The sequence below is a fragment of the Chroicocephalus ridibundus genome, chromosome 11 (assembly GCF_963924245.1).
Source record: "Chroicocephalus ridibundus chromosome 11, bChrRid1.1, whole genome shotgun sequence".
NCBI lineage: Eukaryota > Metazoa > Chordata > Aves > Charadriiformes > Laridae > Chroicocephalus > Chroicocephalus ridibundus.
Window position 1 is genome coordinate 18,136,370 of NC_086294.1, and position 23,128 is coordinate 18,159,497.

General features: G+C 51.6%; 1 protein-coding gene across 1 annotated transcript; it reads right to left on the reverse strand.

The window, feature by feature from the left end:
• Nucleotides 1-20: 20 nt before the first annotated feature.
• CSF1R (colony stimulating factor 1 receptor) lies at nucleotides 21-21,783 on the reverse strand. The gene is made up of 21 exons (XM_063348792.1): nucleotides 21,594-21,783; nucleotides 16,153-16,398; nucleotides 15,095-15,379; nucleotides 14,426-14,562; nucleotides 13,504-13,663; nucleotides 12,443-12,632; nucleotides 11,276-11,391; nucleotides 10,895-11,015; nucleotides 10,018-10,208; nucleotides 9,251-9,363; nucleotides 7,041-7,167; nucleotides 6,446-6,550; nucleotides 6,024-6,134; nucleotides 5,343-5,505; nucleotides 4,659-4,759; nucleotides 4,395-4,513; nucleotides 3,517-3,639; nucleotides 3,298-3,409; nucleotides 2,877-2,976; nucleotides 2,144-2,249; nucleotides 21-1,692 (listed from the first exon to the last, which is right to left on the reverse strand). Exons 1-21 carry the CDS (start codon nucleotides 21,640-21,642, stop codon nucleotides 1,561-1,563), a joined length of 2,907 nt encoding a protein of 968 aa, XP_063204862.1. The 5' UTR covers nucleotides 21,643-21,783; the 3' UTR covers nucleotides 21-1,560.
• Between the last annotated feature and the right edge of the window lie 1,345 nt (nucleotides 21,784-23,128).

The following is a 23,128-nucleotide window of genomic DNA, read 5'->3' on the forward strand; positions in this document are numbered from 1 at the left end:
TTCATTTTTCCCAATTACAGACAGGCCAGCCTGAGCAAAGTGCTTTAAAACCCTGATTTTAATAATTATTTTTTTTTGTATTACACAAGATTGAATGGTTTTGAGAACTAGTAATGAGAAGTTTGAAGAACTGGAGCAGAGTTGCAGGGTGTGAGAGGATGGGCCACTGCGTCACCCGTGCTCTGATCCGATCCCCTCCGAGAGCAGTCCTTAAACTCCCGGAAGAGACTTGTTTTGTTAAACGTCTTACTTTATAATGCTGACAGATAGAAATACGTTAGCTTTTTATTTAGTAAGAAGGAATGAATCACTTGGTGTTAGCATAAAACCAGGTTTAACATAATCAGAAGTGGCCCACAACGTACGGCTCACAGTATGGCAAAGGCCACCTGCCCTAGGTGACAGTAGTTCTGTCTCGCTGCGGTTTGCTTCAGCCCTGTCAGTGTTTGTACCTGGAATACTGATCCTTCACCCACCGAGGCAGGTGAAGCTACGAAGGTTCATTAGCTGCTTCTGCTAGCTAGGCAGGACCGGGTGGCTGTGGCAGTAGGAAGCCTGAACAAGAGCTAGATGAGAAACGAGTTGAAGGGCGTTCGGCCCTAGCTTATGAGAAAAAATTACCTTAGCGGTACTGTTAAAATACACTCAGGAAAATATGTACAAGAGTGTATCTGTCATCAGGACAAAGGCAGTGATTGCTACACGTTTAATAGTTCAGAAGTTTTGTAGGATATGTGTTATGTTGATCTTTTTGAGATCTGTTTAAGCTGCCATTCTTTCCTGGATTGGGGTTGTGTGTTCGGTGCTCACGTGGAAGAGCACCCGTTTCCTCTGTATTTTACCTGAGAAATAACTGCCCCTCTGTCCTGCTACCGTGGCACAAGTTCACATAACCCTGCGGTTGTCTCCTTGGCTCGCTTCACGCAAACAACCCCTGCAGAAGCATCAGCTGCAGAGAGGTAGATTGCATAAGGAAATGTAGGGGTTAATGCGTATTTAATGCTAAGTAGAGGCTTTACCTTTATCTACACGCTCACTCTGCATCATCCAGGGTCAGACTGACAAAGGGAAGAGAGCAGGGCCACCAAGAAAGAGTTGCTGCTGCTGGTGCACGGAGCAGTTCCAGCTTCAGGACTTTAATTTCAAGGTGTGCTCATAAAACACGGGGGCTCAGTCATGTGAGTGACTTCTGGAAATGTCTCACTTGGCTGCAACTTGTATTTTAAAAAAACCTACAAAAAAGCAAACACCCCACAGCCTCCTCCTGGGGGCGGGGAGGGCAGGTGACAGGGACCTCTCTGTACCTTGCAGAAATGGAGCGTGTTATCATCCTAACAACTCTATGCTACACTTGAGATAGGACTTTAGGGACCCCATGGTGAGTCTTGGTTTTGAGTCACTCCAGCACCATCCTTTCAGCGGGGGAGTTGGTAACACTCATACTTCAGAAAGCACAGGGAGCAGAGCCAAAGCAGAAGGCGTCTGTGTCCTAGGGCAGAGCAGGCCCGTGCGCTCTGCAGAGCCAGGAGGACAGGGATCACCCCGGGGCGACGGTACCAGCTAACAGAACTGGTAGTTGTTGCTCTTGAGAAGGGGCTGGCCGCTCTCCTCCTGCTCGCAGGACTCCTCGCAGCAGCCGGAGGTGTCGCAGCCGCTGTCTTCCTCAGCGGTGGAGGGGAGGTTGGTGTAGTCCTTCAAAGCAAAAACAACCCCAAGGGTGTTTCAGTCCCTTCAGTGGGGTACGACATGGGTTTCTGCATGGATGGCCGGCTGGGGCTGCCAACTCAACACTACCCTTTGCTGTGCCCACAGGGCATGGCTGGCTGGCAGGACAGGCACCATTTGTCCAGCTGCACACCAAATCCAGGGGGATGGATTGGGATTAATGCAGTGGTCATCATGTCGCTACCCCTATTGCTGCCCATAGAGGTTGCTGCAAAGCAGCTGTATTTTTGTGTCCTTTGGTCGTGGTGGGGAGTGACTTAACCCTTCAGGAAGGGGAAATACAGATGTGTCTCTGCACTTCCCGCCAACCCTAAACTGCTCCCATCAGTTACAGGGACATCACCAGGAATGTTGTCCAGGAGCTATGTTCACGCAGGTGAAAGCATGTCTCCCTTCCCCCTTCTCCGATGGTCCTCACCTGCTCCTTATGCACCTCCAGTTCTTGCTGAATGAAGCAGCCGATCTGGTCGAAGGTAGGTCTCTGGGTGGGCTCCAGGCTCCAGCATGCCTGCATGATGTTGTACCTGCAGGGCCAAACGGGGACAGGGCTGTCACGCTGTGCTGCTGCGAAGCTGCCGGGGGGTCTGCCGGCTCTTCCCTGCAGCCCCTTGCGTCGCAGGCACACAGTACTGAGCAGTTCCTTCTCTTCCTGTCCATGAAACCTGTGGTCAGTGCACGAGCAGTGCTCCAGGGACGGGTGAGCACAGAAAGGGATAGAACAAACTTCTCTAATCTGTCACCAAGGGCCTTTATGCCTCCAGTACGTTTTTCTTTAAGCTTAAACTCGTTCCCTTCCCGTAACCTACTCGGGCTTGTCTTCTCACAGTCCTAGGGTCAAAAGTAGGTGACTGAAAAAAAGAAAAATGCCCCGAGTTTGGAATGTAGACGTATAACACAAGCTCTCCCATCTTCCTGTCCCTAAACAGAGGAAGTAATGGATGGAGCATCGTAACTGATGGCCCCAGATCTTGCTTTCCTAAAGGAGCAAGGAGCAGCCTGGTAGGATCCAACGTGGATCTCAGGGGCAGGCACACCTGGAAGCAGCAGGCAGACCTGTGACCAAGGTCCCCGTGCCATTTCCCTGCCTGACCCCACAAAGCGGCTCCAGCCACCCTGTCACCTGGTGTGTGCAACTCGGTGCATCCACTCACATTTTCAAGGGAGCGAAGTCGGGCCTGGCCATCTGGTATCCCTGCTTCACCATGCTGTAGAACTTGCTGTTCACCACCATGCCGGGATATGGGCTTTTACCTGTGACAGTAAGAGGAGCAGAGGTGGGTCTCAAATCAGAGGCTTTGAGGCTCCAGCCTTGTGGGGTGAGAAGAGGCAGCCTGGAGCATCGCCTGAGCCAGTGCTACTCGTTCTCAGGGAGTTCTGGGCTCCAGCAAGTCATCCAGGGTCCATTGTTTTTAATGGTCCCTCTGGAAGCATAACACAGTGTTTTACAGCCCTGATAAACTCTAGATTTTTTTGTCAGCCTTCCTCCTTTCTTGGAAACTTTCCTGCAGAGATGTTAGGGCAGTGGTAAGCCATGGAAAACAAGGGAGGTTTACAAGCTTGCTTCTTTCTTACCAAGGGAGAAGATCTCCCAGAGAAGGATGCCGTAAGACCACACGTCGCTCTGCACTGTGTAAATGCAGTCAAAGATGCTCTCTGGGGCCATCCATTTCACGGGCAGGCGGGCCTGGAAGAGCAAGGAGTCCTGCAGACTGGGGCAAGCTGGCAGCTTACGCTGCACCCTGTCCTACGTGCTCCCTTGTACCTCCTCTTGTCGCTATTTTAGTTACTTACATTGCCTTTTACAACGTAGTTTGAGTCATTCATGATATCACGGGCCAGGCCAAAGTCGCAGATCTTGGCTACCCGTCCATCTGATACGAGCACATTCCTGGCTGCTAAGTCACGGTGGATGCACTGGGGAGAAGACAGAGCAACTGAGACCCAGCCAACGTCCCCCAGCAGTCCCAGCTAATTCCCTACGCCCCGGGGCTGTCACCAAAACACCACTTGTAGGGGCAAGGGGAACACGTGCTGCTTGAAACACCCCTGTGAGGTGCTCTGTGTCGTGTACAAGGAGCATGGCCTCTTTCAACCACTTCATTTGCAGCACTAAGACGTTGTGACATTTCATGCCATGTCATTTAATCACTCGTGGGGCCATTGTGTTCCCTATGGAAGGAGGCTCGGAGCCAGGGGCTGTTGACACAATGCCCTCATCTCTGAAACAGTCATATGGCTAGTTACTCTCTGATACTCTGAGCCAGCTCTGGCAGACAGCTCAACGGCCACTTTCAGTTCCTTGTCCCCAGGGCAGTGGGGAAGTTGCCAACACAAGAAAGCTTCGCATGAAAGTTCCTGACCTCATGTAAAAGCCAGGGAGAAAATGTTGAGACCATCATGATGCACAGCCCTGGGTTCCCCCCGTAACACTGCCCTGGCCAGAGCCCATGGGAGACAAAGGCTCTGAAGGGAACACCAGACACCGTGGCCCAGCGCGTCTGAACACAACAAATGGAGCAGAGGCCCATTTCCAGCAGCAGCTCGCTTGAGCTTGGCCACCCCATCCAAAAACACCCAGAGCCTCATGCAGACAGGACCTCTTGTGCCTGCTGGCTGGACTGGCGTTTCCCAGTTGGGGTGCTGGGGGCAGCTGGACTCTTGGCACTCACATTCTTTGATGAGAGGAACGCCATGCCCTGGGCCACCTGGCTGGAGAACAGTAGCAGGTCAGAGAGATTGAGGGGACGGAGGTCCTCCCTGATTTCATCTTCTTCCTCTAAGCTTTTCCCTGAAATTCAAAGCAAAGTTTTAGAGTTGCTGCAAACCTGGTGAGTAATGCAAGCTATGCGGTATCCTGGTTCCCTGGGGCTAAACCAGATGGGATGGCCAGAATAAGGAAATCGTGAAAACTCAGAAATGAGCCTTTAACTCACCCCTGGCTTGCGCAGAATCTGACGCTGAAGATGATGATGATGACGACACAGGCCTCATTTCAACATATGTTTCCAAACCTTGGCTCGAAAAGCCGCTGTCACTGAGTCAGAAGAAACAGAGATGGAGGCAGGCTGTTAGCAACCCTCCAGCAGTACCTTCTGCCCTCCTCCACATCCACTGAGGGAAGAAACCACATCCCCGCCCGCAGGACGTGCGGCTTAGCTGGAGGCTTCAGGGCACAGGGAAACAACGTTTGAGGCCGATTCAGAAAGGGGACCCGGGTGCCCGGTGGTATGGGGCTCCAAGTACTGCTCCCCTTTTGTCAAGGGACGGCCCTTGGCTGATGGGGAGCGCTCAGCTTCTTGTCCTACAAACCCCACATGCCCAAAAGTGCAGGAATCCCAAAAGTTCTAATTCCGGGTTGTGGGAGGGCAGATTGGATTGAAACCTGGATTTATTGTTGTTGTGGGATATTCCACAACTGCTGTCAAAGACGCTGAAAAACTTGGAATTGTAACCAAGTCTAAACACAGGCATCCCCCGTGGCTTTTACATCCTGGTATTCTGCAAGTCCCCAGAACTTTGGCCTTAACCTCTCCCCGGCACAGCCCTCACGCTTCTCCCACCAAGTACCCAGGCCCTGCATTGCTCAGCCCTGCGGCCATCAGAACCCTGCTTTTTACCTGCGGATGTATTTCTTCTCTAGGTCAACGTTTTTGTAATCAGCAGTGCTGTCTAAAGAGGTGTCCAGAGCAGAATCCTGAATAATTATGGATTCAGCCTTCTTCCGCAGGAAGTTCAGCAGATCTCCGTAGCGACAGTACTCGGTGATGACAAGGATTGGGCCTGGGAGAGCGGCAGGAAGGGTTCGTTAAGAAGTGATGCTACTGTGACCCGTCCTGAGGACTGCTTTCCCTGGGAGGGGCAGCAGAACCCATACTGTAGCGACAGGACGAGGGGCAATGGTTTTAAACTATAGCAGGGTAGGTTCAGATTAGACATTATGAAGTTGTTCTTTACAATGAGGGTGGTGAGATGCTGGCCCAGGTTGCCCAGGGAGGTGGTGGAGGCCCCATCCCTGGAGACATTCAAGGCCAGGCTTGATGAGACTCTGAGCGACCTGATCTAGTTAAAGATGTCCCTGCTACTGCAGGGGGGTGGACTAGATGGCCTTTAAAGGTCCCTTCCAACCCAAGACATTCTATCATTCTATAAGCATGTCTGGAAACGGCCAGTCCACAGGCCCTTGCAAAGTTTTAGGTTCAAAAACGACCACCGAGCTCATCAGCTGTCTCTGCTGTGAGAGTGAGGAGAGGTAACAACCTCAGAGGAGCCATGGGGGAAGCAGGGCTGTGGGATCCTACCCCCATAGGTACATGCTCCCAGCAGGTTAACAATGTTCTCATGGTGTCCCAAGTGACTCATGATCTTCAGCTCAGACATGAGAGCCTCCTGCTCATCTGTGTCTGCCGATGCTGTAAGACAAGAGGACAAGAGCTGTGTGAAGGACGGAGGGAGGGACAAGGAAGAGATGGTGGGGGAAGACAGAAAGAGGTGTAGACAGAGAGATGGAAGGAAAAGAAGAGACACACTCAGAGAGGAAACAGGCCTCTCTCTGTGCCTCTGGCCACATGTGTTCACAAAAATAACAGCAGCATGACTCCAGCACCCAGTGCTTGATCACAGAAACACCTAGGAAGTAGATGTTGCAGTACGGGAGCACTGGCACCTGCGGTGAACAACGAGCTTGGGGGATTTCAGCTTTTGCAAGTTGCTCTGGGCTTACACTTTAGCATCTTCACAGCCACTTTGAGGACCGAATCTTCTTTGCCCAGCCCAAAAGCGGTGGCTTCTACCACTTTTCCAAAGGCTCCCGCTCCAAGGGTTTTTCCTGCAGAGGGGAAAAAATAGTGTTTATAAGATGCTTTATGGAGAGAGACTGAGCAGTTGTCCTGCACACAACCTTGAGGAGGATGTCTGGTGGGTGGAGACTCCTGCTGAGCTCAGACAAGATGACACATCCCTTAGTCAGGAGCTGGTTAACATCTGAGGGGAACTCTACTGTGAGCGAAGATGGCATGAAAGAGGCCATGTCCAAACACAGGCTCACCAGCTCTATGCATTAGGAATAACCCCAGATGCAAGAAGAGGGACATGGTCCTCTCAACCTTCCTTAGAGCAATGGAGGGCTGGAGGAGGGTTACACCCTAACATTTGCCACCCTGTGTGGAAGAGGACCGCAAGGCCTGGTTAAGGATGCTGCTGTAATGGCTGGATGCAGTTTTGTGTGTTGCCCAGTTGCTTTGGCTCTGTTCCTTGGAGCATTTCAGCTCTGTGGTGAGCTGCATGCCACCAGGCAAGCAGCAAGGAAGGTTTCTTACCAAACTGGAGGTTATTTCTGGGAAACTCCCATTTTTCATTGTACGGCAGCTGAGTGGGATCGATAAAGATGTAGTTATTCCCTTCGCAGGCCTCAATGATCTTCCACCGCACCTGGTACTTGGGTTTCTGTAAGGGAGAGACTCCAATTATTCAATGTTCCTCGAGTCCTGAGGGTTCCCTAGTCCCAGCATGCCCTCTACCTCTCACCCTGCAGGCACAGGGGGAATACCTAGGTTTCAGACGACCAAACATTTCTTGAGAGAGGCTTTGTCTGGGCAGTCTGATCCCTTTGCTGTTTTGAAGTCCCCCCAAGTTGTCACCCATGACTGAGGGAGACTCTCTTGCCTCTTTCTTGCCTCCTGGCCATTGCCCTCACTTGGGGTGGCAGAGCTGGGACACCCAGCATGTCCCACAATACCAGTGGCTGCCAGTGCCCAGCTGGTGCTGGAGGGAGGTGTCCCCGCTCTGTCTCCTTCCTTGGTACCCTGGGCTGCTGAGCACAGTAGAACGGTGGAGCTGGCCCAGTCCCGCTTCCCTTACAGTGGAAGGTAACAAGTGGAGATAGAGAAGTAAGAATTTCTTCTCTTTTCCAGGAATCTCATGGCAGAAGTAACCAGGCAAGGACAGAGAGAAGCAGTGCTGGAGCCTGTGGGCAGAGGCAGTTGCCAGCTTGTGGTGGGTGTTGTCATTATGGTGAGAGGGCCAGGGAGCCAGGCTGGAGGCACAAACACAGAGAAAGGCAGTGAAACAGCTTGGCAGGAGAATGCTGTGCGTGGCCTTTGCTCCTGTACAAGGAGACAGGCAAGGACCCGCACCCCAGAGTGGCAAAGGTGATCCGAGGTCCATCAAGACAGACACAGGGAAGCCTGGGTGGAATGACCATGGCTGTGATGAATCACGTTATGCCCCAGCTTCTGGGAGGTGTGTGCTGAAATGTTCTCCGCACCACTTCCCCTCGGCAGCTGCAGAGGAGAGTGCAGCGTATGGGTAGATGCTCAAAACTGGGTTCACACAGGCATGAGGGACCATAACTGAGGCAAACAGATCTGCAGTTTTGATGCAAAGCATCTGTTTGTTTTCTCCCCAACACTGCTTCTTTTTCCTTCACTTGAGATTTGAACAGCCATGCCCACGCAGGCTGTTGAAAAAGGCCCCGGCAGGATGCTCCAAGCAGCACAGTTCCTGGTGGAGGTCCCTCATAAAGAATGCCACCTCCACTCAGTTTATTTGCTGTCGCCTGCTCCCGGAGGGTGAGCACTGCTGCTTTCTGCTCCACGATTCACCTGACACCGCAGGAATCAGCCAGGGCTCAAGAAGCCCGTGGCTGAGACAGATAAGATTTATCAACATGTTCTGCTTCTCTTAGGCTTGCAAGGCCTTCCTAAAAAAAAAGCTATTTCTTCAGAGCTGTGCCTACACATCCTTCCACCCCTCTCTCTGTCTCTGGATTACTGGCCAAAGACGGCTCTGCCCATAAAGCTGTAGGTGCTTGTTTGGGAGAGGGCTCTGCTGGATCTTCCGACAACCAGCACCAGAACTTTGCTGAAAAATTTTCAGCCTCGATGGTCTGTCGAAGGAAGAGTGCCAGAAGGGAGAGCTGAAAACCAGGAGATTTTCACCCACTGATGAAGCAGAGGTGGCTATTGATTGGTACAGCTTATGGGAACAACTGAGAAGGAATCCAACTGCTGAAAATGAGTCTTGCAGAGAAAATGGGGCAAGTTCTTGTATAAAAATAGTGACCAAATCTTCCTGGAGACAAACACCTTCTAACATCATCCTGTTTCCTCATAAAGACAGCTTTTTATATAGCAGGGAGGAGAATAAAAAGTAGATGCAAGTTGCAAACCGCTTTTTTTTTTTTTCCCTCCTTAATTCAGACTGTGGATTCACGGTGACCAGAGCAAAACCAGCTGCAACTGACAGCACAGTGCGACCACTTTTGTCCGGCACCAAGGAATATCCACGTTGACCTCTGGCTACAAGACTGAGTGGGGTGGGAGAGGTGTTACCACCCTGGGTTTGGTGCGTGAGCCTTGCCCTGTAGCAGGAGGCTCCTGGGGAAGTCAGGAGGCAGCGGAGATGAGGGAGGCAGCTTGGCTGGTACCTCCGAGCTGAACGCTCCCTGCCTGGGGCTGCCAGCAGAGGGAGGGTGGCCCCCGAGGCTGGGCAAGCCCTGCAGCCCTTGCTGTGCAACAGGGAATCTGACCTGGTTGTACTTGTAGAGGAGGAAGAGGAGCAGGAGGAGCAGCAGGACCGACGTGCCTATGCAGGTGGAGAGAATGGGGCTGAAGAGCTTGTTTGGCGGTGCCATGACATTTCCTGGGGGAGCAAAAAAAAAAAACAAAAACCAACCAGGGATGAGTAAAACACCCCTGTTTCAACCCCATCTCCCATCCCTCTTCAACCCCAGTCCCATGCAAAATGAACTGCATTTTCCCAGCTGTTCACTTGGGCTTCCCTTGTATGCAACACGACCCAGCTATGCAACATAACCCAGCACTGGCCTCAGAGACACCCAAGAGAGCTGCTGGGAACTGAGGGAAGTTCTTGATCCCAAATTCAAGATTGCAATGGTTCCCCCCACCCCGTGCACCCTCATTTCCACACAATCAGCACCAGGCACATTGTCAGACTGGCTGGGGACCAAGATCTGCGCAGCAAGAACAGGCCCATCAAAAGATGCAACCCCTGGACTCCAGTGGGCTGAGCAACCACTGGCTGCGCCCTGGAGCTGGGTCCTGCGGTTCATGGCACGGCTCAGCCTTTGGCGCCAGGCTATGCTCAGCCAGCAATTCCCACATGGCTCCTAGGACTGGCAAACGCCAAAGCCTCCCACCTCCTGTGAAGACAGAGGGCTTGTGGAATCTATTCCACCTCTCTTGCAAGACAGTAGGGACATATGCATAGGAAGATTGGCTTCCAGAAGTCCCCAGATTCTCCCCCACTCTGCCAAGATACCGGTTTGTATCTTACTGGTGATGGTGAGGGAGTGAAACATGTCAGAGGAGTTCCCCTCTCTGTTAATGGCCACACAGCAGAAGGTGAAATTGGCACCCAGCTCCTGGAACGGGACAACGCTCTCCACCTCCACCTCTCGGAAGGGCAACATTTTCACCACCTGAGGACTGGAGTCATTCAGCAGCAACCTATAGTCCTCGTTGTATCTGCAGAGACACCAAACGGGAGAGAATGAGCGTTCCTCCGCAGCACAGTTGCTCATGAGTTGGTGCCTGTAACAGACTAGAGAGGAGACACTGGGAATTAGGGCTGCAGCTCTATAAGACATATTACTCGTGTTAAAAGACCTCTCCCTGAACATCAAAGCCCTGTAGAGACACAGCCCTAACTGCCTTTATGCGGCTACAGCTGTGGCAGCAGTTGCCTCCTTGAATGGGGCTGGTGCTGATACACAACCACCCGTTGTCTAGGCAGCTGCAGTTGCCTCCCATGACACCACAGCTCAGTAATCCTGTGCTCTGCGGAGCCTCAGCCCTGTGGAGGTCCCAGAAAGATGACTAGGAGGACCATCCAGGATGCAGCTCTCCAGCAACCAACACCAGAGCACTTCTCCAGGGGACCCACATGTTCCTCAGAAAAGCACTGGGGGAACGTGAATCACAGGCGGCTGAACTCTTCATGTTCAAGACTTTAGGAATGGTACCTGCCCCCTCTCCTCAGACAGTCCCCAAGATCCTCTTTTTCTGGCAGGGCAACATGCCCATTGCTGTTACTGAACAGGCTCTGCTACGTTGCCTGTAAGCAGGCCTGCGGTGTTGCTGCTCGGCAAATGCCAGCATAGCAAGGGCAAGCGCTCACCCTGGAGGTGCTCAGTCTCCTGGGCGTTTCTTACCTGTCAGAGTGAACGGGGCACTGGTACCACTCAATGCGTGGGGCAGGGTAGCCGATGGCCATGCATTGAAGGATGCTGGAGTCATTGGCTGGCACCTTGATTTTGCAGACCCTCGGAGGAGCTGTTGGGGAAGGCAGATAAACAGTGAATGCTATGACCAGAGGAAGGGCATGTTCCCTGTGCTCTGACTTGCTTTGCATGTGTGCAGCGATGAATGTGTGCAACACCAGGAACCTCTGTGCTATAGCAAGGTTTGGGCTGGCTGTGTGTCCAGTAGGCACAGGTCTGGAAGCACCCTGCTACCCCAACCCCGCTTGCTGCCAGCTGGGCAGCAGGCCCAGGGCAAGCAGGCTGAAAGAACGGGCAATGCCAAGCACTTACATTTCACAGAGATACTGAAGGTAACTGATGCATTGGTCTCATTGTTGAGGGCATAAAATGTATAGAGACCTCCCTCTTCTTCCTGCAGGCGGTTCAGGAAGAGTGTGTTGTTATACCTGCTCGCACAGAGAGAGTAAACACCATGAAGAAAGCTGTGCTGGGGGAACTCAAGCACTCACAGTCTTTGCTCAGTGAGATGCAGTCGCTTCCTGTGCCCCGGAGTGGATGAACACTTCCCAGCACTAATCCCAGCCCACGAGAGGAATCTGCTACTTGCTTCTTCAGGGAAGCAGGGAGGGTCTGGTCTTCCTTAGAAGGAAGACCTTTTGCCACCAAGTGCACAGCACTTCTGAAAGGCTACAGGTGGGTGAACATTCAGAAAGGAAGGAGAGTTTAACGTCTAAATCATTGCCTTTGAAGAGCCAGAGGATGCTGGTCCTCCCGCCTTTGACAGAATTCCTCCCATTTTGTAGCCCATCAAGTCACAGTCCCTAGTGCCCAGTCCCCTCTGCCCCCAGCCCATTTCTCAGACCCCAATGCAAGACAGTTTGCCCTAAAACCATTCTTGCTGAGTGGCACGGTTCCTCTTGTGGATTATTTTGGGTTTCTAAGAAAACGAAAGGGGAATTGCCAAAACTCCCCACCAAATCGAATGATTCTCTTTCTTTCGGTCTCCTTTTGGCCTTGGTTGACTGTAGGCTTTGGAAGAGCGGGGCTGTGCTCTCCATTAGGTCTTATCCTATACAATGTTTCTGGCTTCTTTTGACATGGGGCATACAATGCCACTCTCCAGACAGGAGAGAATGGGACAGGTCTGAGGAGCAGCGAGAGAATTTGGTTTTTTGCACCGTTCATCCACCCCTGCAATTTCTTCCTGCAAGGAGAGTGCAACCTTGAACAAGCAGACCACAAATATGATAGCGACTTCCACAAGGTTTTCTAAAGAGAAGGCTGCCAAGATAGACAGAGGTGGTGTCCTCCTTGACCTGATCAGACCTGCTCACTGTGGTTTGCTGATAATACTGGAAAGAGAAGGCAGGCAGAACAGTTCCCCTCTTTAAAACCAGAGAGTTTTCTGTGAGCCAGTAGAATGGGGTCTGCCTGTCTCACCAGGAAAGCATTGTTAGAAACAAGCCATGGGCAGCGTAGAAGAGAGAGAGCACATACCAGTTGTTTCTAGAGATCATTTCGCCCTTGAATGTGGTACTCCCAGAGTTCTTCAAGGGGTTTGTGTGCTCCCAGCCCCAGCGGAGAAGTTTTGGGTAAGCCTCAATGTGGACCTGCAGCTTCAGACTCTCTCCCAAAGCAACCTCCTGGTTGGTGGCTTGCACTGGGGTCAGGAACACATAACCTCTCTCTGCAGGACGGAGGAGAGCATGACCGTCAACAGGCATGTTCAGGGACCTGCAACAAGCTTACACCAGCTTCATAAATGGACCATTATTGGAAAGGGCAGCTGGGAGACTGCAGGAGGGAATGGGGCATCACACACATTATATTGCCAAAGGAGTACTTTTAAGCTGCTGCTTTGTCATGGCAGCTTGGATTACACTCTGCCTGAGGAGAGCTGAAATATCTTAGTGAACTCTCATGGGAAAAGAGGTTTTACATGCTGTATCCTCACAAGTGATGAGGCTAAAACTGTATCTCCCGACCGTCCATAGAAGACAGGCCCTTTAGCTAAACTGCTGGCTTGTCACTTGGAAATAACTCAGGCCAAGCCCTCTTTCTGAGCCATAGTATGCAGCGGCCTTGGGTCATCAGCAAACCCCAGCCTACAAATGTGGAGATGAATTTTCCATCTTGAGATACATCTAGCGGCACCGCCCAAGTCGCAGAAGGCAAAGACAGGGACCGGGAGAATGAGGAACTGCTCAGTGAGGGAGAAGATCTGGTTCGAGACCATCTGAGGAACCCGAAGGTGCACACATCCATGGGACCTAACAGGATACTTTGTTTTAAAGCTGTTTATAAACACACAGAAAGTGAGAAGAGCTTTCTGATTTTTCATCCACAATCCAAATAACGTCCTCAAGTCCCTCAAGATGTGAAAGGAACGCCAGTTCCTTTCCTGTCAGCTCCACGGTTCTCATGTGAGCCTTCAGGCACAAGCGAGAATGATGTTTCCAACAACAAAACTAGGAACAAAATGGAGGCAGACGCAGCAAATACTCGAGGCTAGAGGTGGTTCAACCCACACCATCCTGGTCTTTTGGGGAAGCACTCACCTACTACCTGAAGCATTGTCGAGGCATTCCTGAATCCTGCTGAATTGTTAGCTATACAAGTGTATTTCCCGCTATCTTCCATGGTCACTGCTGGAATGGACAGGACATCACTGATGAAGTAGTTCTCATTTTCAAAGCTTCTCTTTTTATCTGTCCTGACCTGTCAGGCAGGGAAGGAACATCAGACACTTTCTTGGAAGGGCAGAGGATGGAACTGAATATTTACGACAAGCAAATACCCGCCCCCTCCTGTTCTGGGACACTGAACTGTTATAGAGCCCCTGTCACTGAAAGCCATCTGTGTGGAGACCAAGAGACATATTAAACCTAAGTATTCAGGGCAGATATTCCACAGCAGTTAATGGTTATAGCTATTGTCAGCCTTCTCCTGCAAGTTGGCTTTACATTGTGTGATCTAAACATATCTTGCACATTATATCGACTCCTTAATAAAGGCATCAGATATAGTAAGGACTGCTAGCAAACCTTATCTAACCATCTAGCAGTTAAAAGTCAGGACAACAGAGATTTTAAAATGCATTCCCTTTCTTCGCCCTTATCTTTTCTCCGGGGAACTGCCTGTCCTGAACATGTTTTGCTGCTTCAGAAGCCCTGGCAGGGCTGGGTGGAAAAATGTTGCCTTAGTAGGTGCGGTGGCTCCCACTCAAGGAACTCAGCTGAAACAACCTATTTGCATTCTCTCTTGCAGCAAGATCCTGACAATGGGCAGGTGTTTCTTAACCCTATGTCATCTGAAGGAAAAGATGGCCATATTCAGATTTCTACAGCTTGTTCGAATAGCTGCTTTGGTTGGGCGGTTCAAGGCTTTGCTGCAGGTGACTGGGGTGTGGGCAGTTCTTACCACCCTGCGTCTCCCGGTTTCCAGGAAAGCCCTGTACCCCCTTGAAGCTGCACAACTTACGCTCTTTGCCGCTGTCACCCATCTGATGTCATACTTGTGGGAAGGAGCAATTACGCTGCAAGTGACTTCGAAGGGTTCGCCCACGATTCGCACGTGGTCTACAGGGTCCATCGTCACTGCTACAGGCTTCTCCAGTGCTACACAAAGGCAAGCAGAGAAAGATTCAACATCAGTTGGTCCAGTGACCGTGTGCGCTTTGGACACTCCCCAGGGCCTTCTCCTTTCCATCCTCTTCAGTCTCTTTACTCCAGGCCTTCTCCTTCCCTAGGGATCATCACTCCTTTTTGTGCATGCGTCTATGTCTAACGTTGGGGAGAGCACCGCAGTCAGCACCGTGGGTTGAAAGAGAAGGGGAACCTTCCGCCACGGTTATCTCCTGAGCATCAGGGCCTGAGGACTTGCAGTGCATCAGGGAGATAGGTGGGCTTTTTTCTCTGCTCTGTGATAGTGCATGCAAAGATTTGAACACTGCTGAAAGCCTGGTGACCCACCTGAAGGAGCCAATTTGCCAGAAGCTGATGGAATTTTGCCTCCATTAAATACTCTTTAAAGATTGCACGTTCAGAAGGTCTTTCCCACCACTGATGAGGAGTTTTTCCTTAACTATTTGCTGTGGCCGGCTTAGCTATTGCTGTGTCCCTGAGGACAGCAGTAACCCCAATCCCTTACCTTCTTCCACAATCAGTCTTATTCTTGATGACTTCTCTATTTTTCCATTTATCACTGCTTGGCATCGGTAAAAGCCCTTCTGCTTGCTTTGCACATTGTACAGTGTTATTCCTTTCTCAGTACTGAAAGAATAGTTGGTCCCAGGTGAGAGATGAGAGGCATCGTCTGTTATCAGAGTCACGCTAGATCCATACTCAGGGGCTGTGATGAGACAGGGGAACTCAGCATTGCCACCTTTGGTCACGAAGATCCGGAAAGTTGGGATGTACCACACATTATTGGGATCTGTGGAGGAAACAGGGTAGGTCAGAGAACGGGATCAGAAAATGCATTGAAGCTGAGAAACACATTCCAGCAAAGGCAAGTCTCCAGCATTGCTGCCCAGTGGGAGTTCGATGCTGGGGCAGCCCTGCTCAACGCCTGCCTGACTCAGCCTCCAAAAACTCACACGACAAGCCCAATTCCAGCTAAGGGATCTGAGGAGAGCACAGCAATCAACTCACAAATGTACATAGGGAAGAGAGCCTGAAAAATATGCTTACCTCTCATCAAACTTTTCACCATGGTGTTAGTTTTATTTATCAGACTTCCAGCTTTCCTGTCTAGGACAGAATCTCTGGTGCATGGGAAAAGGGGAACTCAAGTGGTGGGGCTACCACAGCGTACCTTCTGGGGTAAAACAATATTTGGGGTTCAGGTCACATTGCGAGGATGTGACAATACAGTTCTCCGATTTCCAGGTCTCACTGCTCATTACAACACCGAACAGAATTTCATCCTTGTGTTTTTCAGGAAGGGAAGCCAAGGTAAACGGAGGGAGAGGTCCAGGCCATTCACAGATACGCATGAAATGTAGATGCTCTGTACTCTACACCAGTGCTTCAGCCATGAGCCCATTGCATTTGGGCTTACATGGTTGTGGGTGAACCCCTGCCATGCAGGGGCCTGCACTGCTCCCCCCCCGCAACACAGCCATAGAGAGGACCTGAGTAATGGCCATGGTCCCTTGAAAGAAGGCTGTTCTGCCAGCGTACGTGGGAAGAGGGAATCACGGTTACCTCGCACAAACAGATGCACAGTTGCAATGCCCTTGTCGCTGCTGTTGACATAAGCACACTTATAGGTGCCGGTATCCCTGTAAGTGGTCTTGGGAATACTGAGCGTGCTGCTGGTGTGGTTGCTGAATGTATCCTTTCGGCTCTTCCATTCAACCTCGGACTCTCCTGAGCAGTGCAAGGTGACTGGATCGCCCGTGTTGACAACCAGAGCAGGGAGGTCAGGGCTGATCACTGGGGATGCTGAGCCTACGAAGGAAAAAGAGAAAGAGTGAGGACGCAAAAATGATCCCTAATGATGCTCTGTTGGAGTTCACACTGCTGAGCATGGAGTAGCTCAGCAGCAGGATGGGCTTGGGATTCAAGCTGGCTTTTTGTCTTGCGTCACTCCAGCCATTCTCCATCCTGCCAGACCGATACAGCCTGATACTCCAAGGAATGAATTTCAGGGGAGAGAGAAGACCCCACATGTGAATATTTAGAGCACTGAGACAGAAATAACCCAATCATCTGGAGCTGATTAGGCCAGATGCTAGCTTGGAAGTTATTCCTGTTGGGTTTTGCCTCTTCTTGCAACAGTTTTCCTTTTGTGGCAGAGCCGGAGCTACTGTGTGAACTTGGTTAGCACAAAACACCATTTGGTGAAGTTCAAGCCAAGCTTGTTAAGGCTCTCTTTGTTGTACTGGTGCTGTGATGAGCTAGAACAGACCTGGAAAGTTTCTGCAGAGCAAGAGTTCAGTCCGTGCCTTTTGGGAAGAGTGTTTTTTTGGTTGCCGGGTGATGAATTTTGAAGGACACCTATTTACACCTTATCATAGAGTCAAAGAGTGTGTTTTCCTCACAGATACCATCAAAGCATTATGAAGCGAGTCAGCATCATTATTTGTATTCGGGGGTGGGAAACCGAGGCACAGAAAAGCTAAATGGCTTATGAAAGCCGATAGCTGCAGTTGTCCATACAGCACACCAGGCCGTGCTGACACCGGCATTGCAACCCAGCTAGATTTCTGCCATCCCTACTTTGAAGATGGCTTCTCTGCTGGCTGAATAAAGGGGAACCAGCGTCCCACTCCAGCCCTCAGTGTCAGAGGGAAATATTTTTTTTCCCTGTTTTGCCTCATCAGCGAGTTCTTTGAGTCACCGCCTATATTTAGGGTGGGGGTGTGTGGGGGGGGAAGTGAGAAATGAATCAGTGGCGTGGGGCTGGGGAAGCAGCGGTACTGCCACCCCCACGCCAGGCCTTCGGGGAGGACAGGAAACACATTGCAAATGGCTATCTGCGCTCGGGGGGCTCCGCACCACCCTCCAGCCCCTATCCAGGGCTATTCTCCCACTTCTGCTTTCCTTCCCGGTTGCTAACCCATCCTCACATCTTAAAGGGATACGCACCCAGGCCCAAATAATAGCAAGCGGAAAGGTAGCTGCCCAATTTATCAAGTCATTGCTCTTCGTGGAAGAGGTCACTGCAGGCAGTGCCGCTCTGGAGTGGTGGCAGCAGGAAAAAAAAGGGCCGATTTTGTTCTTGTGATGCCTGAAACTCTACAGCAGACTGCTCTGGGCTCGCAGGAGCTCTTTAGTTGAAAGATTTGTTCTCAAAACGAACATAAAAACCCCAATCATCGGGAAATGTGAGAAGGCAAGACGCTGTATGATGGCACTATTAGTCCATGCGGCAGGGGAAGGGGAGCAGTGGCCAGGTGTTACAGCCCTTCGCTGCCCGGGCCTGTTGCAGGGAGGAGAGAAGGGAAGGCTGCTCATGGTTATGCAAAGACAGTTTAAAGCACGTCTGTTCCCAGGTGCTGCCTTGGGCACTGGACGTCGTTTCTGTAACACAGCCAACAGAAGCAGCACGGACCCATCCTCGTCCACCCCTGCTCCCAGCTCTCGACTGCCCGAGGTACAAATATGCATCCTCTGCTACCAGCTGTGCTCAGGGCTGGAACACCAGAGCCCATCCATCAGAGCTCCGAAAGCATCATTTAAGCAGTCTTGGGCTGATGCCTCCCTCCATGCAGCAAAGGGTTGGGAATATGAGACTCGAGGCCCTGGAGAGCATTGCTGGTGCGTGACAGGGATGCAGTTGTCCAGGGGAAACCTAAACAAGGCCTGGATCAAACTCACTGGCCCTGGGGGAAGAAGCAGAGGACAGGGAGCTTCGGAGCATGGAATATTTGACATTTTATCTCCCTGATGGGTTTTTTTTTGTGTGTGTGATGCTTTTATCTTTCTGTGGAAACAGGAAAAGCCTCATTTATTCCCAGAGCAGAGAAAAACATATCCCAGAATCCTTTACAAAGCCACATTTTCCACATATCTGAAGTACAACGTTCCTCCCTTTTTGCTAAGCTGTGTTTTCTAGCAGGACTTGACATAGTTCTGTTGCTTTTACTCCCTGTCACTGGATGTTTTTCCCTCACCTACCCTCTGCTTTAGCTGTCCCTCCACGTCCAGGGCTTCAGCACTATTTGATGAGGGAGCCAAACGCTGCCTTAGAGCTGCATTCAAACTGGCTCGGGGAAAGACCATGTTGTAACTGGTCTTTGGTTTGGCCACAAGCAGGAGGACAAGAAAAACAAGAGTCATGTTACTCTCGGTGCTTGTCGTCATCAACCTCCAGTTACCACTGAGATGCTACGGGCAGAAAAGTCTCAGGATAGCTGCTCCCCATACCAGTGAAGAAGCCAGCAGCCTTCAGGCTACCACTGCAGACTCCTGTCAATGTCACAGCCACCACACTAAATGCAGGACAATGCCAGGTAAAGGCCATCCAAGCGTTCACTCCTTCGTGTGTGCTGGGGGATGACTCAGACCAGCAGGTCCCTTTCCAGAATGGGGAAGCAGGCCTGCTGGGGGAGGCTTTCTCCCTGCTGACCAGTGTGCAATCTTGCACGAAGCCCAGGGATGTCTCGCTGCTGCTCTCCAGCAGCTTCCGCAGCATTGCCAGTAACTGCTGGCCAAAGGTTTTACCACACTTGGGTTGTGTAACTATGACCTCTAGTTACAGCTGCAGACTCCGTCCCTGCCTCTCCCATGCCAGCCAAAACATTACTTTCCTCTGCTGAGGGTTTGGAAATGTTGAAGAAGGAGAAGTGAGGGCTGCTAAGACAGGGAGGCTCAAGAACATTACCGCAGAAGCCAGTTATCAGGACTTTGACTTTGTCCTGGGGGATAACTAGGCTAAGATCTGGCCCTGGGAGACACCCATAACAGGCCTGAGACCCCCCTTGCTCCCCACTCCGTGATGGCAAGGAAGAGCTTGGTTTCTGGCAGCACCTTCCCCAGAGCCACCTACAGTATCTGGGGGGCAGGGGGAGAGGAAAGAGGTTACTCATCACATCTCTGCTTGGGGCTTCTACCCCAGAGATTTAGATCGATCCACAACCAGAAAACAAAAGAAACCCCAGGAAAAACCTCTCAAGGCATCCAAGAACACAGATGCGAGCTGCTCAGGATTCAGAGCTTTCCTCTGCTTGATCTGCGGCTGGGATTTGAGCCCCTGATACTCCTCCAGCAAGAGCCCAGTTCACAATGGTCATAAGACATCAGCCTTGGGTACTCTCAGAAGATGCACTTGCAATCAAGAGGTGGGAGAAAGAAGTCAAGATCTGGCTCCAGTTTGAGACCATTGCTTTGGACAACCTTGGCATGCTGCAGCTGCATGCTGCAGATGGCCAACAGTGGTGGTACTCAGACAAGTGTGTGTCTAACACCCTGACATGGCAGACAGTGCTTGACGAGGATGTCACAGCTAGTGACCTGCATTGCCCAGAGCCTCAAGGAACCTTCAGAGAGATCCTGACAGATATCACAACGACCTCTCACAAATCTACATCAGACCTGCCTAGTCCCCATTATCTTAAAAAAACATAAGAAATCAAAAACCTGCAGCCTTCACAACCCAGTTCCCAGCACAGCAGACCTGGAAAAAGCCTGCTCAGCACATCAAAGATGTGACTTGAAGTGAAACACTGTGCAGCGCAACAGCGAGAAGGATGCAAGTTTTCTGTGCTGAAAATACAAACACTGCAGCGGCTCAAGAGGGATACATTGCCTCCCTGTTACATGCTGAATGCTTTCCCCACTAGATTGCCCCTTTAAACTGTCTTCCCAACCATAGTCTCATTGTGTGGGGAGCAAGCTCAAAAGGATAATGAAGGAAAGTGTCACACAAGATCCAAAAGGCTGCCAGCATTTAAGACACAAGATTAGTAATACTGGTTTCTCTCTGGTTGGTTGGTAACCTCAAAACAGGCTTAGTGACTCTTTCTTGAGGTTGATGGCTTATTGCCTCTTGGCCATCTCTGCAGACCTCAGAAACCAAACGTATTCACCTTTCCCTCCTTGGCTTCCTGAGTTCTGTTTCTATCACAATGTCCAATACCTGGTTCTATAGCTCTGTTTTGTATGCCAGCACCACCAGAAAACAGCAATCCTCAGATGTCTCCAGCCGGGTACAAGGTGCATCAGATGGTGCCGATGCAGCCAGCTTTCCCAACTCTTTCACCTGAAGGCCAAGCATCTCCAGCTCTTGACCCATTTGGGCAAAGGGTTGTTTCAGAGGCAGCTTCCCTCAGGACATACTTTTTGCTGAATCTCTCCTTACTCCTCACCCCACCCAGACCCAAACAGCAAGATGTTTCCCTTTGCTATCTGCCCACTGCTGAGGCTCTTCCTACGCTACGTGCACCTTTCCATACCCCTTGGCCTTATCCTGGCTGTGCTGCAGGCAGCCAAGAGTGAGCCCTCAGCACAGCTGGCTCCAGAGCCAGCACAGACCAGCACAGACCCCTCTTTCCACCACTATTCTCCCTCTATAATGACAGCCAGTTCTGGATGGTCTTCAGGAAGCTGCTACAGCCAAGTCTGTGCTGAAAGCCAAGCTGGTGTCTCTTCCCTGCTGTGCCATAGAATAGAATTGAATTGTTTTAGTTGGAAGAGACCTTTAAGATCATCAAGTCCAACTGTTAACCTAGCACTGCCAAGTTACCACTAAACCATGTCCCTCGGCACTACATCTATGTGTCTTTTAAATACCTCCAGGGATGGCAACTCAACCACTTCCCTGGGCAGGCTGTTCCAGTGGAGCCATGGAACAGATGTGTTCTCTTGCCTGCTCCCTGCCAATGCTGCGGCTCCTTGAATCTGCCCACAGCAGCTATGGCTGCCTCATGAAGCAGCCTCCAGAAGCAGGGACCGTCCGAGCCCACAGTAGGCTTTCGGTAGACACAATTGGGAGCCCATCTTCATCCTCTGCCACCACAAATGCCCATTAGTCCAACTTCAGCATTACCTGGTCCCCAGCCCCACCAAGGCTGTCACCCTTCCTCAGCCAAGGAGGGATGGAGTACTTCACACCAGCTACCCAAGAAACTCTTGCCACAACCCAAACCAGCCCCAGAGTAACAAGGAGACACCAGCGGGCTTTGGGGGCCCAGTGGACCTACCGTGCCAGATGCTGGCTGCAGTGAGCAGCAGGAGGAGAGCAGGACCCATGTCCCCAGGGATCGTGGTGCCCCCAGTGTGGAGCAGGGACACGGCTGAAGGATCCTCTTGAGCAGCGGGCGCCTCTCCTCGTGGGCACCGTCCCCAGCACTCCCTCAGCAGGAGCTTCTCCTTTCTGACCACAAGTTAAGAAATTCCCTTTTTTCTTGTTTATTTTTGAAACGAGAAGGGGGGGGAAAAAGATAGAAAGCGATGCTTTGAGACGTCATTGGTGACAAACCCCCTTGGCAGAGGTGGGGCCATGCACATACCCCAGTGCAGGGCCACCCTCCTGCCTCAGGGAGGGGTTCAGCCCCAGACTGCTCGCCAGGGCTGGCAGGGGACACCACACCATACCAGAGTTGAGGACATCCCCAATCTGCTGCGGCTACTGCTGCCCAAACCCCCAGGGACTGCTGCACACCCGCCTGGGGACACAGAGAGACAGGCTGGGACCTGCCTCGGTGGCAAGGGACTCCATTTTACCTCAGCAGGACAAGTTTTCCCTCCAGCCCAGTGGCTCTTGCTGGCTTCAGGCCCTGAGGACCCACAGAGGAACATGTCTGACTCCCTTACAACAGCCCAGCAAAGGTGATTCAACCTGAGGCAGCTCCCAGGTGGGAAAAGGCCTGTGCAGATGACAAACTATTTTGTTTTAACGAAGAACATGGTCCCAGGTGCAGAGATGGATTCTGTGGCCACACAGGATCATGCTCAAGCCCCACTCCAGCACCATTCAGAGGCAGGGTCAAGCCCAACCAGCTGTTGGCTCATCTTCACAGCCTTCCCCATGTTGGGGTTCAGCCTGCAGACCCTTTGTTGTCCCCAGATGGGCTGGGGGACACACAGGGACCCCTGCTCTTCTCCTCTCCCAGCACCTCCAAGCCTGGTGCTCACAGCAGCCCTGTCGCCATCAGGAAGCCACATGGCTCAAGCAGGGACCTTTCCTGCCCAGGAACCCATCCCACCCAGTCCTCCTGCCTTGCTGGTGGGAAGGCTTTTTGAAGCTGTTTTGTAACTGACAACCCAGTAGGCACCTGGGAGCACTAATTAGGCACTTCATTAACCCTCCCCTGGACTGTACCTCTTCCAAAAGAGGGGGTGAGGGTAGGCTTGAAGCAACACAGCTCTCCCAGGGACACTCAAGTCATCAAGATGTTAGCAGGTCAAGTCAGACACAGGGTGCCCCTTGCTCTCTGCTCTGTCTCTGGGTAACCTCACGCTGCAGCAGAAGTTCATGACAGTTCATGGCAGCTCTGGGGTGGGAAGTTATGGCCACCACCTGACAGGGCTAGGAAGCACAGGGGAGGAAGGTCCTGCCTGGGGCCAGCTCTGCCTTAGCTGCACCCAGCTGCAGCCCCACCAGCGGGGAGGTGACAGGGACACCGGCGGCGAAACGTGGCCAGAAAGAGATGGGCTTTTCCAAAATGTGTGTGCAGAGGTGGCAGTTGAAGCTGCACCTGCAATGCAGAGGTGCCAGGCAGAGGAGTGCCCCTCA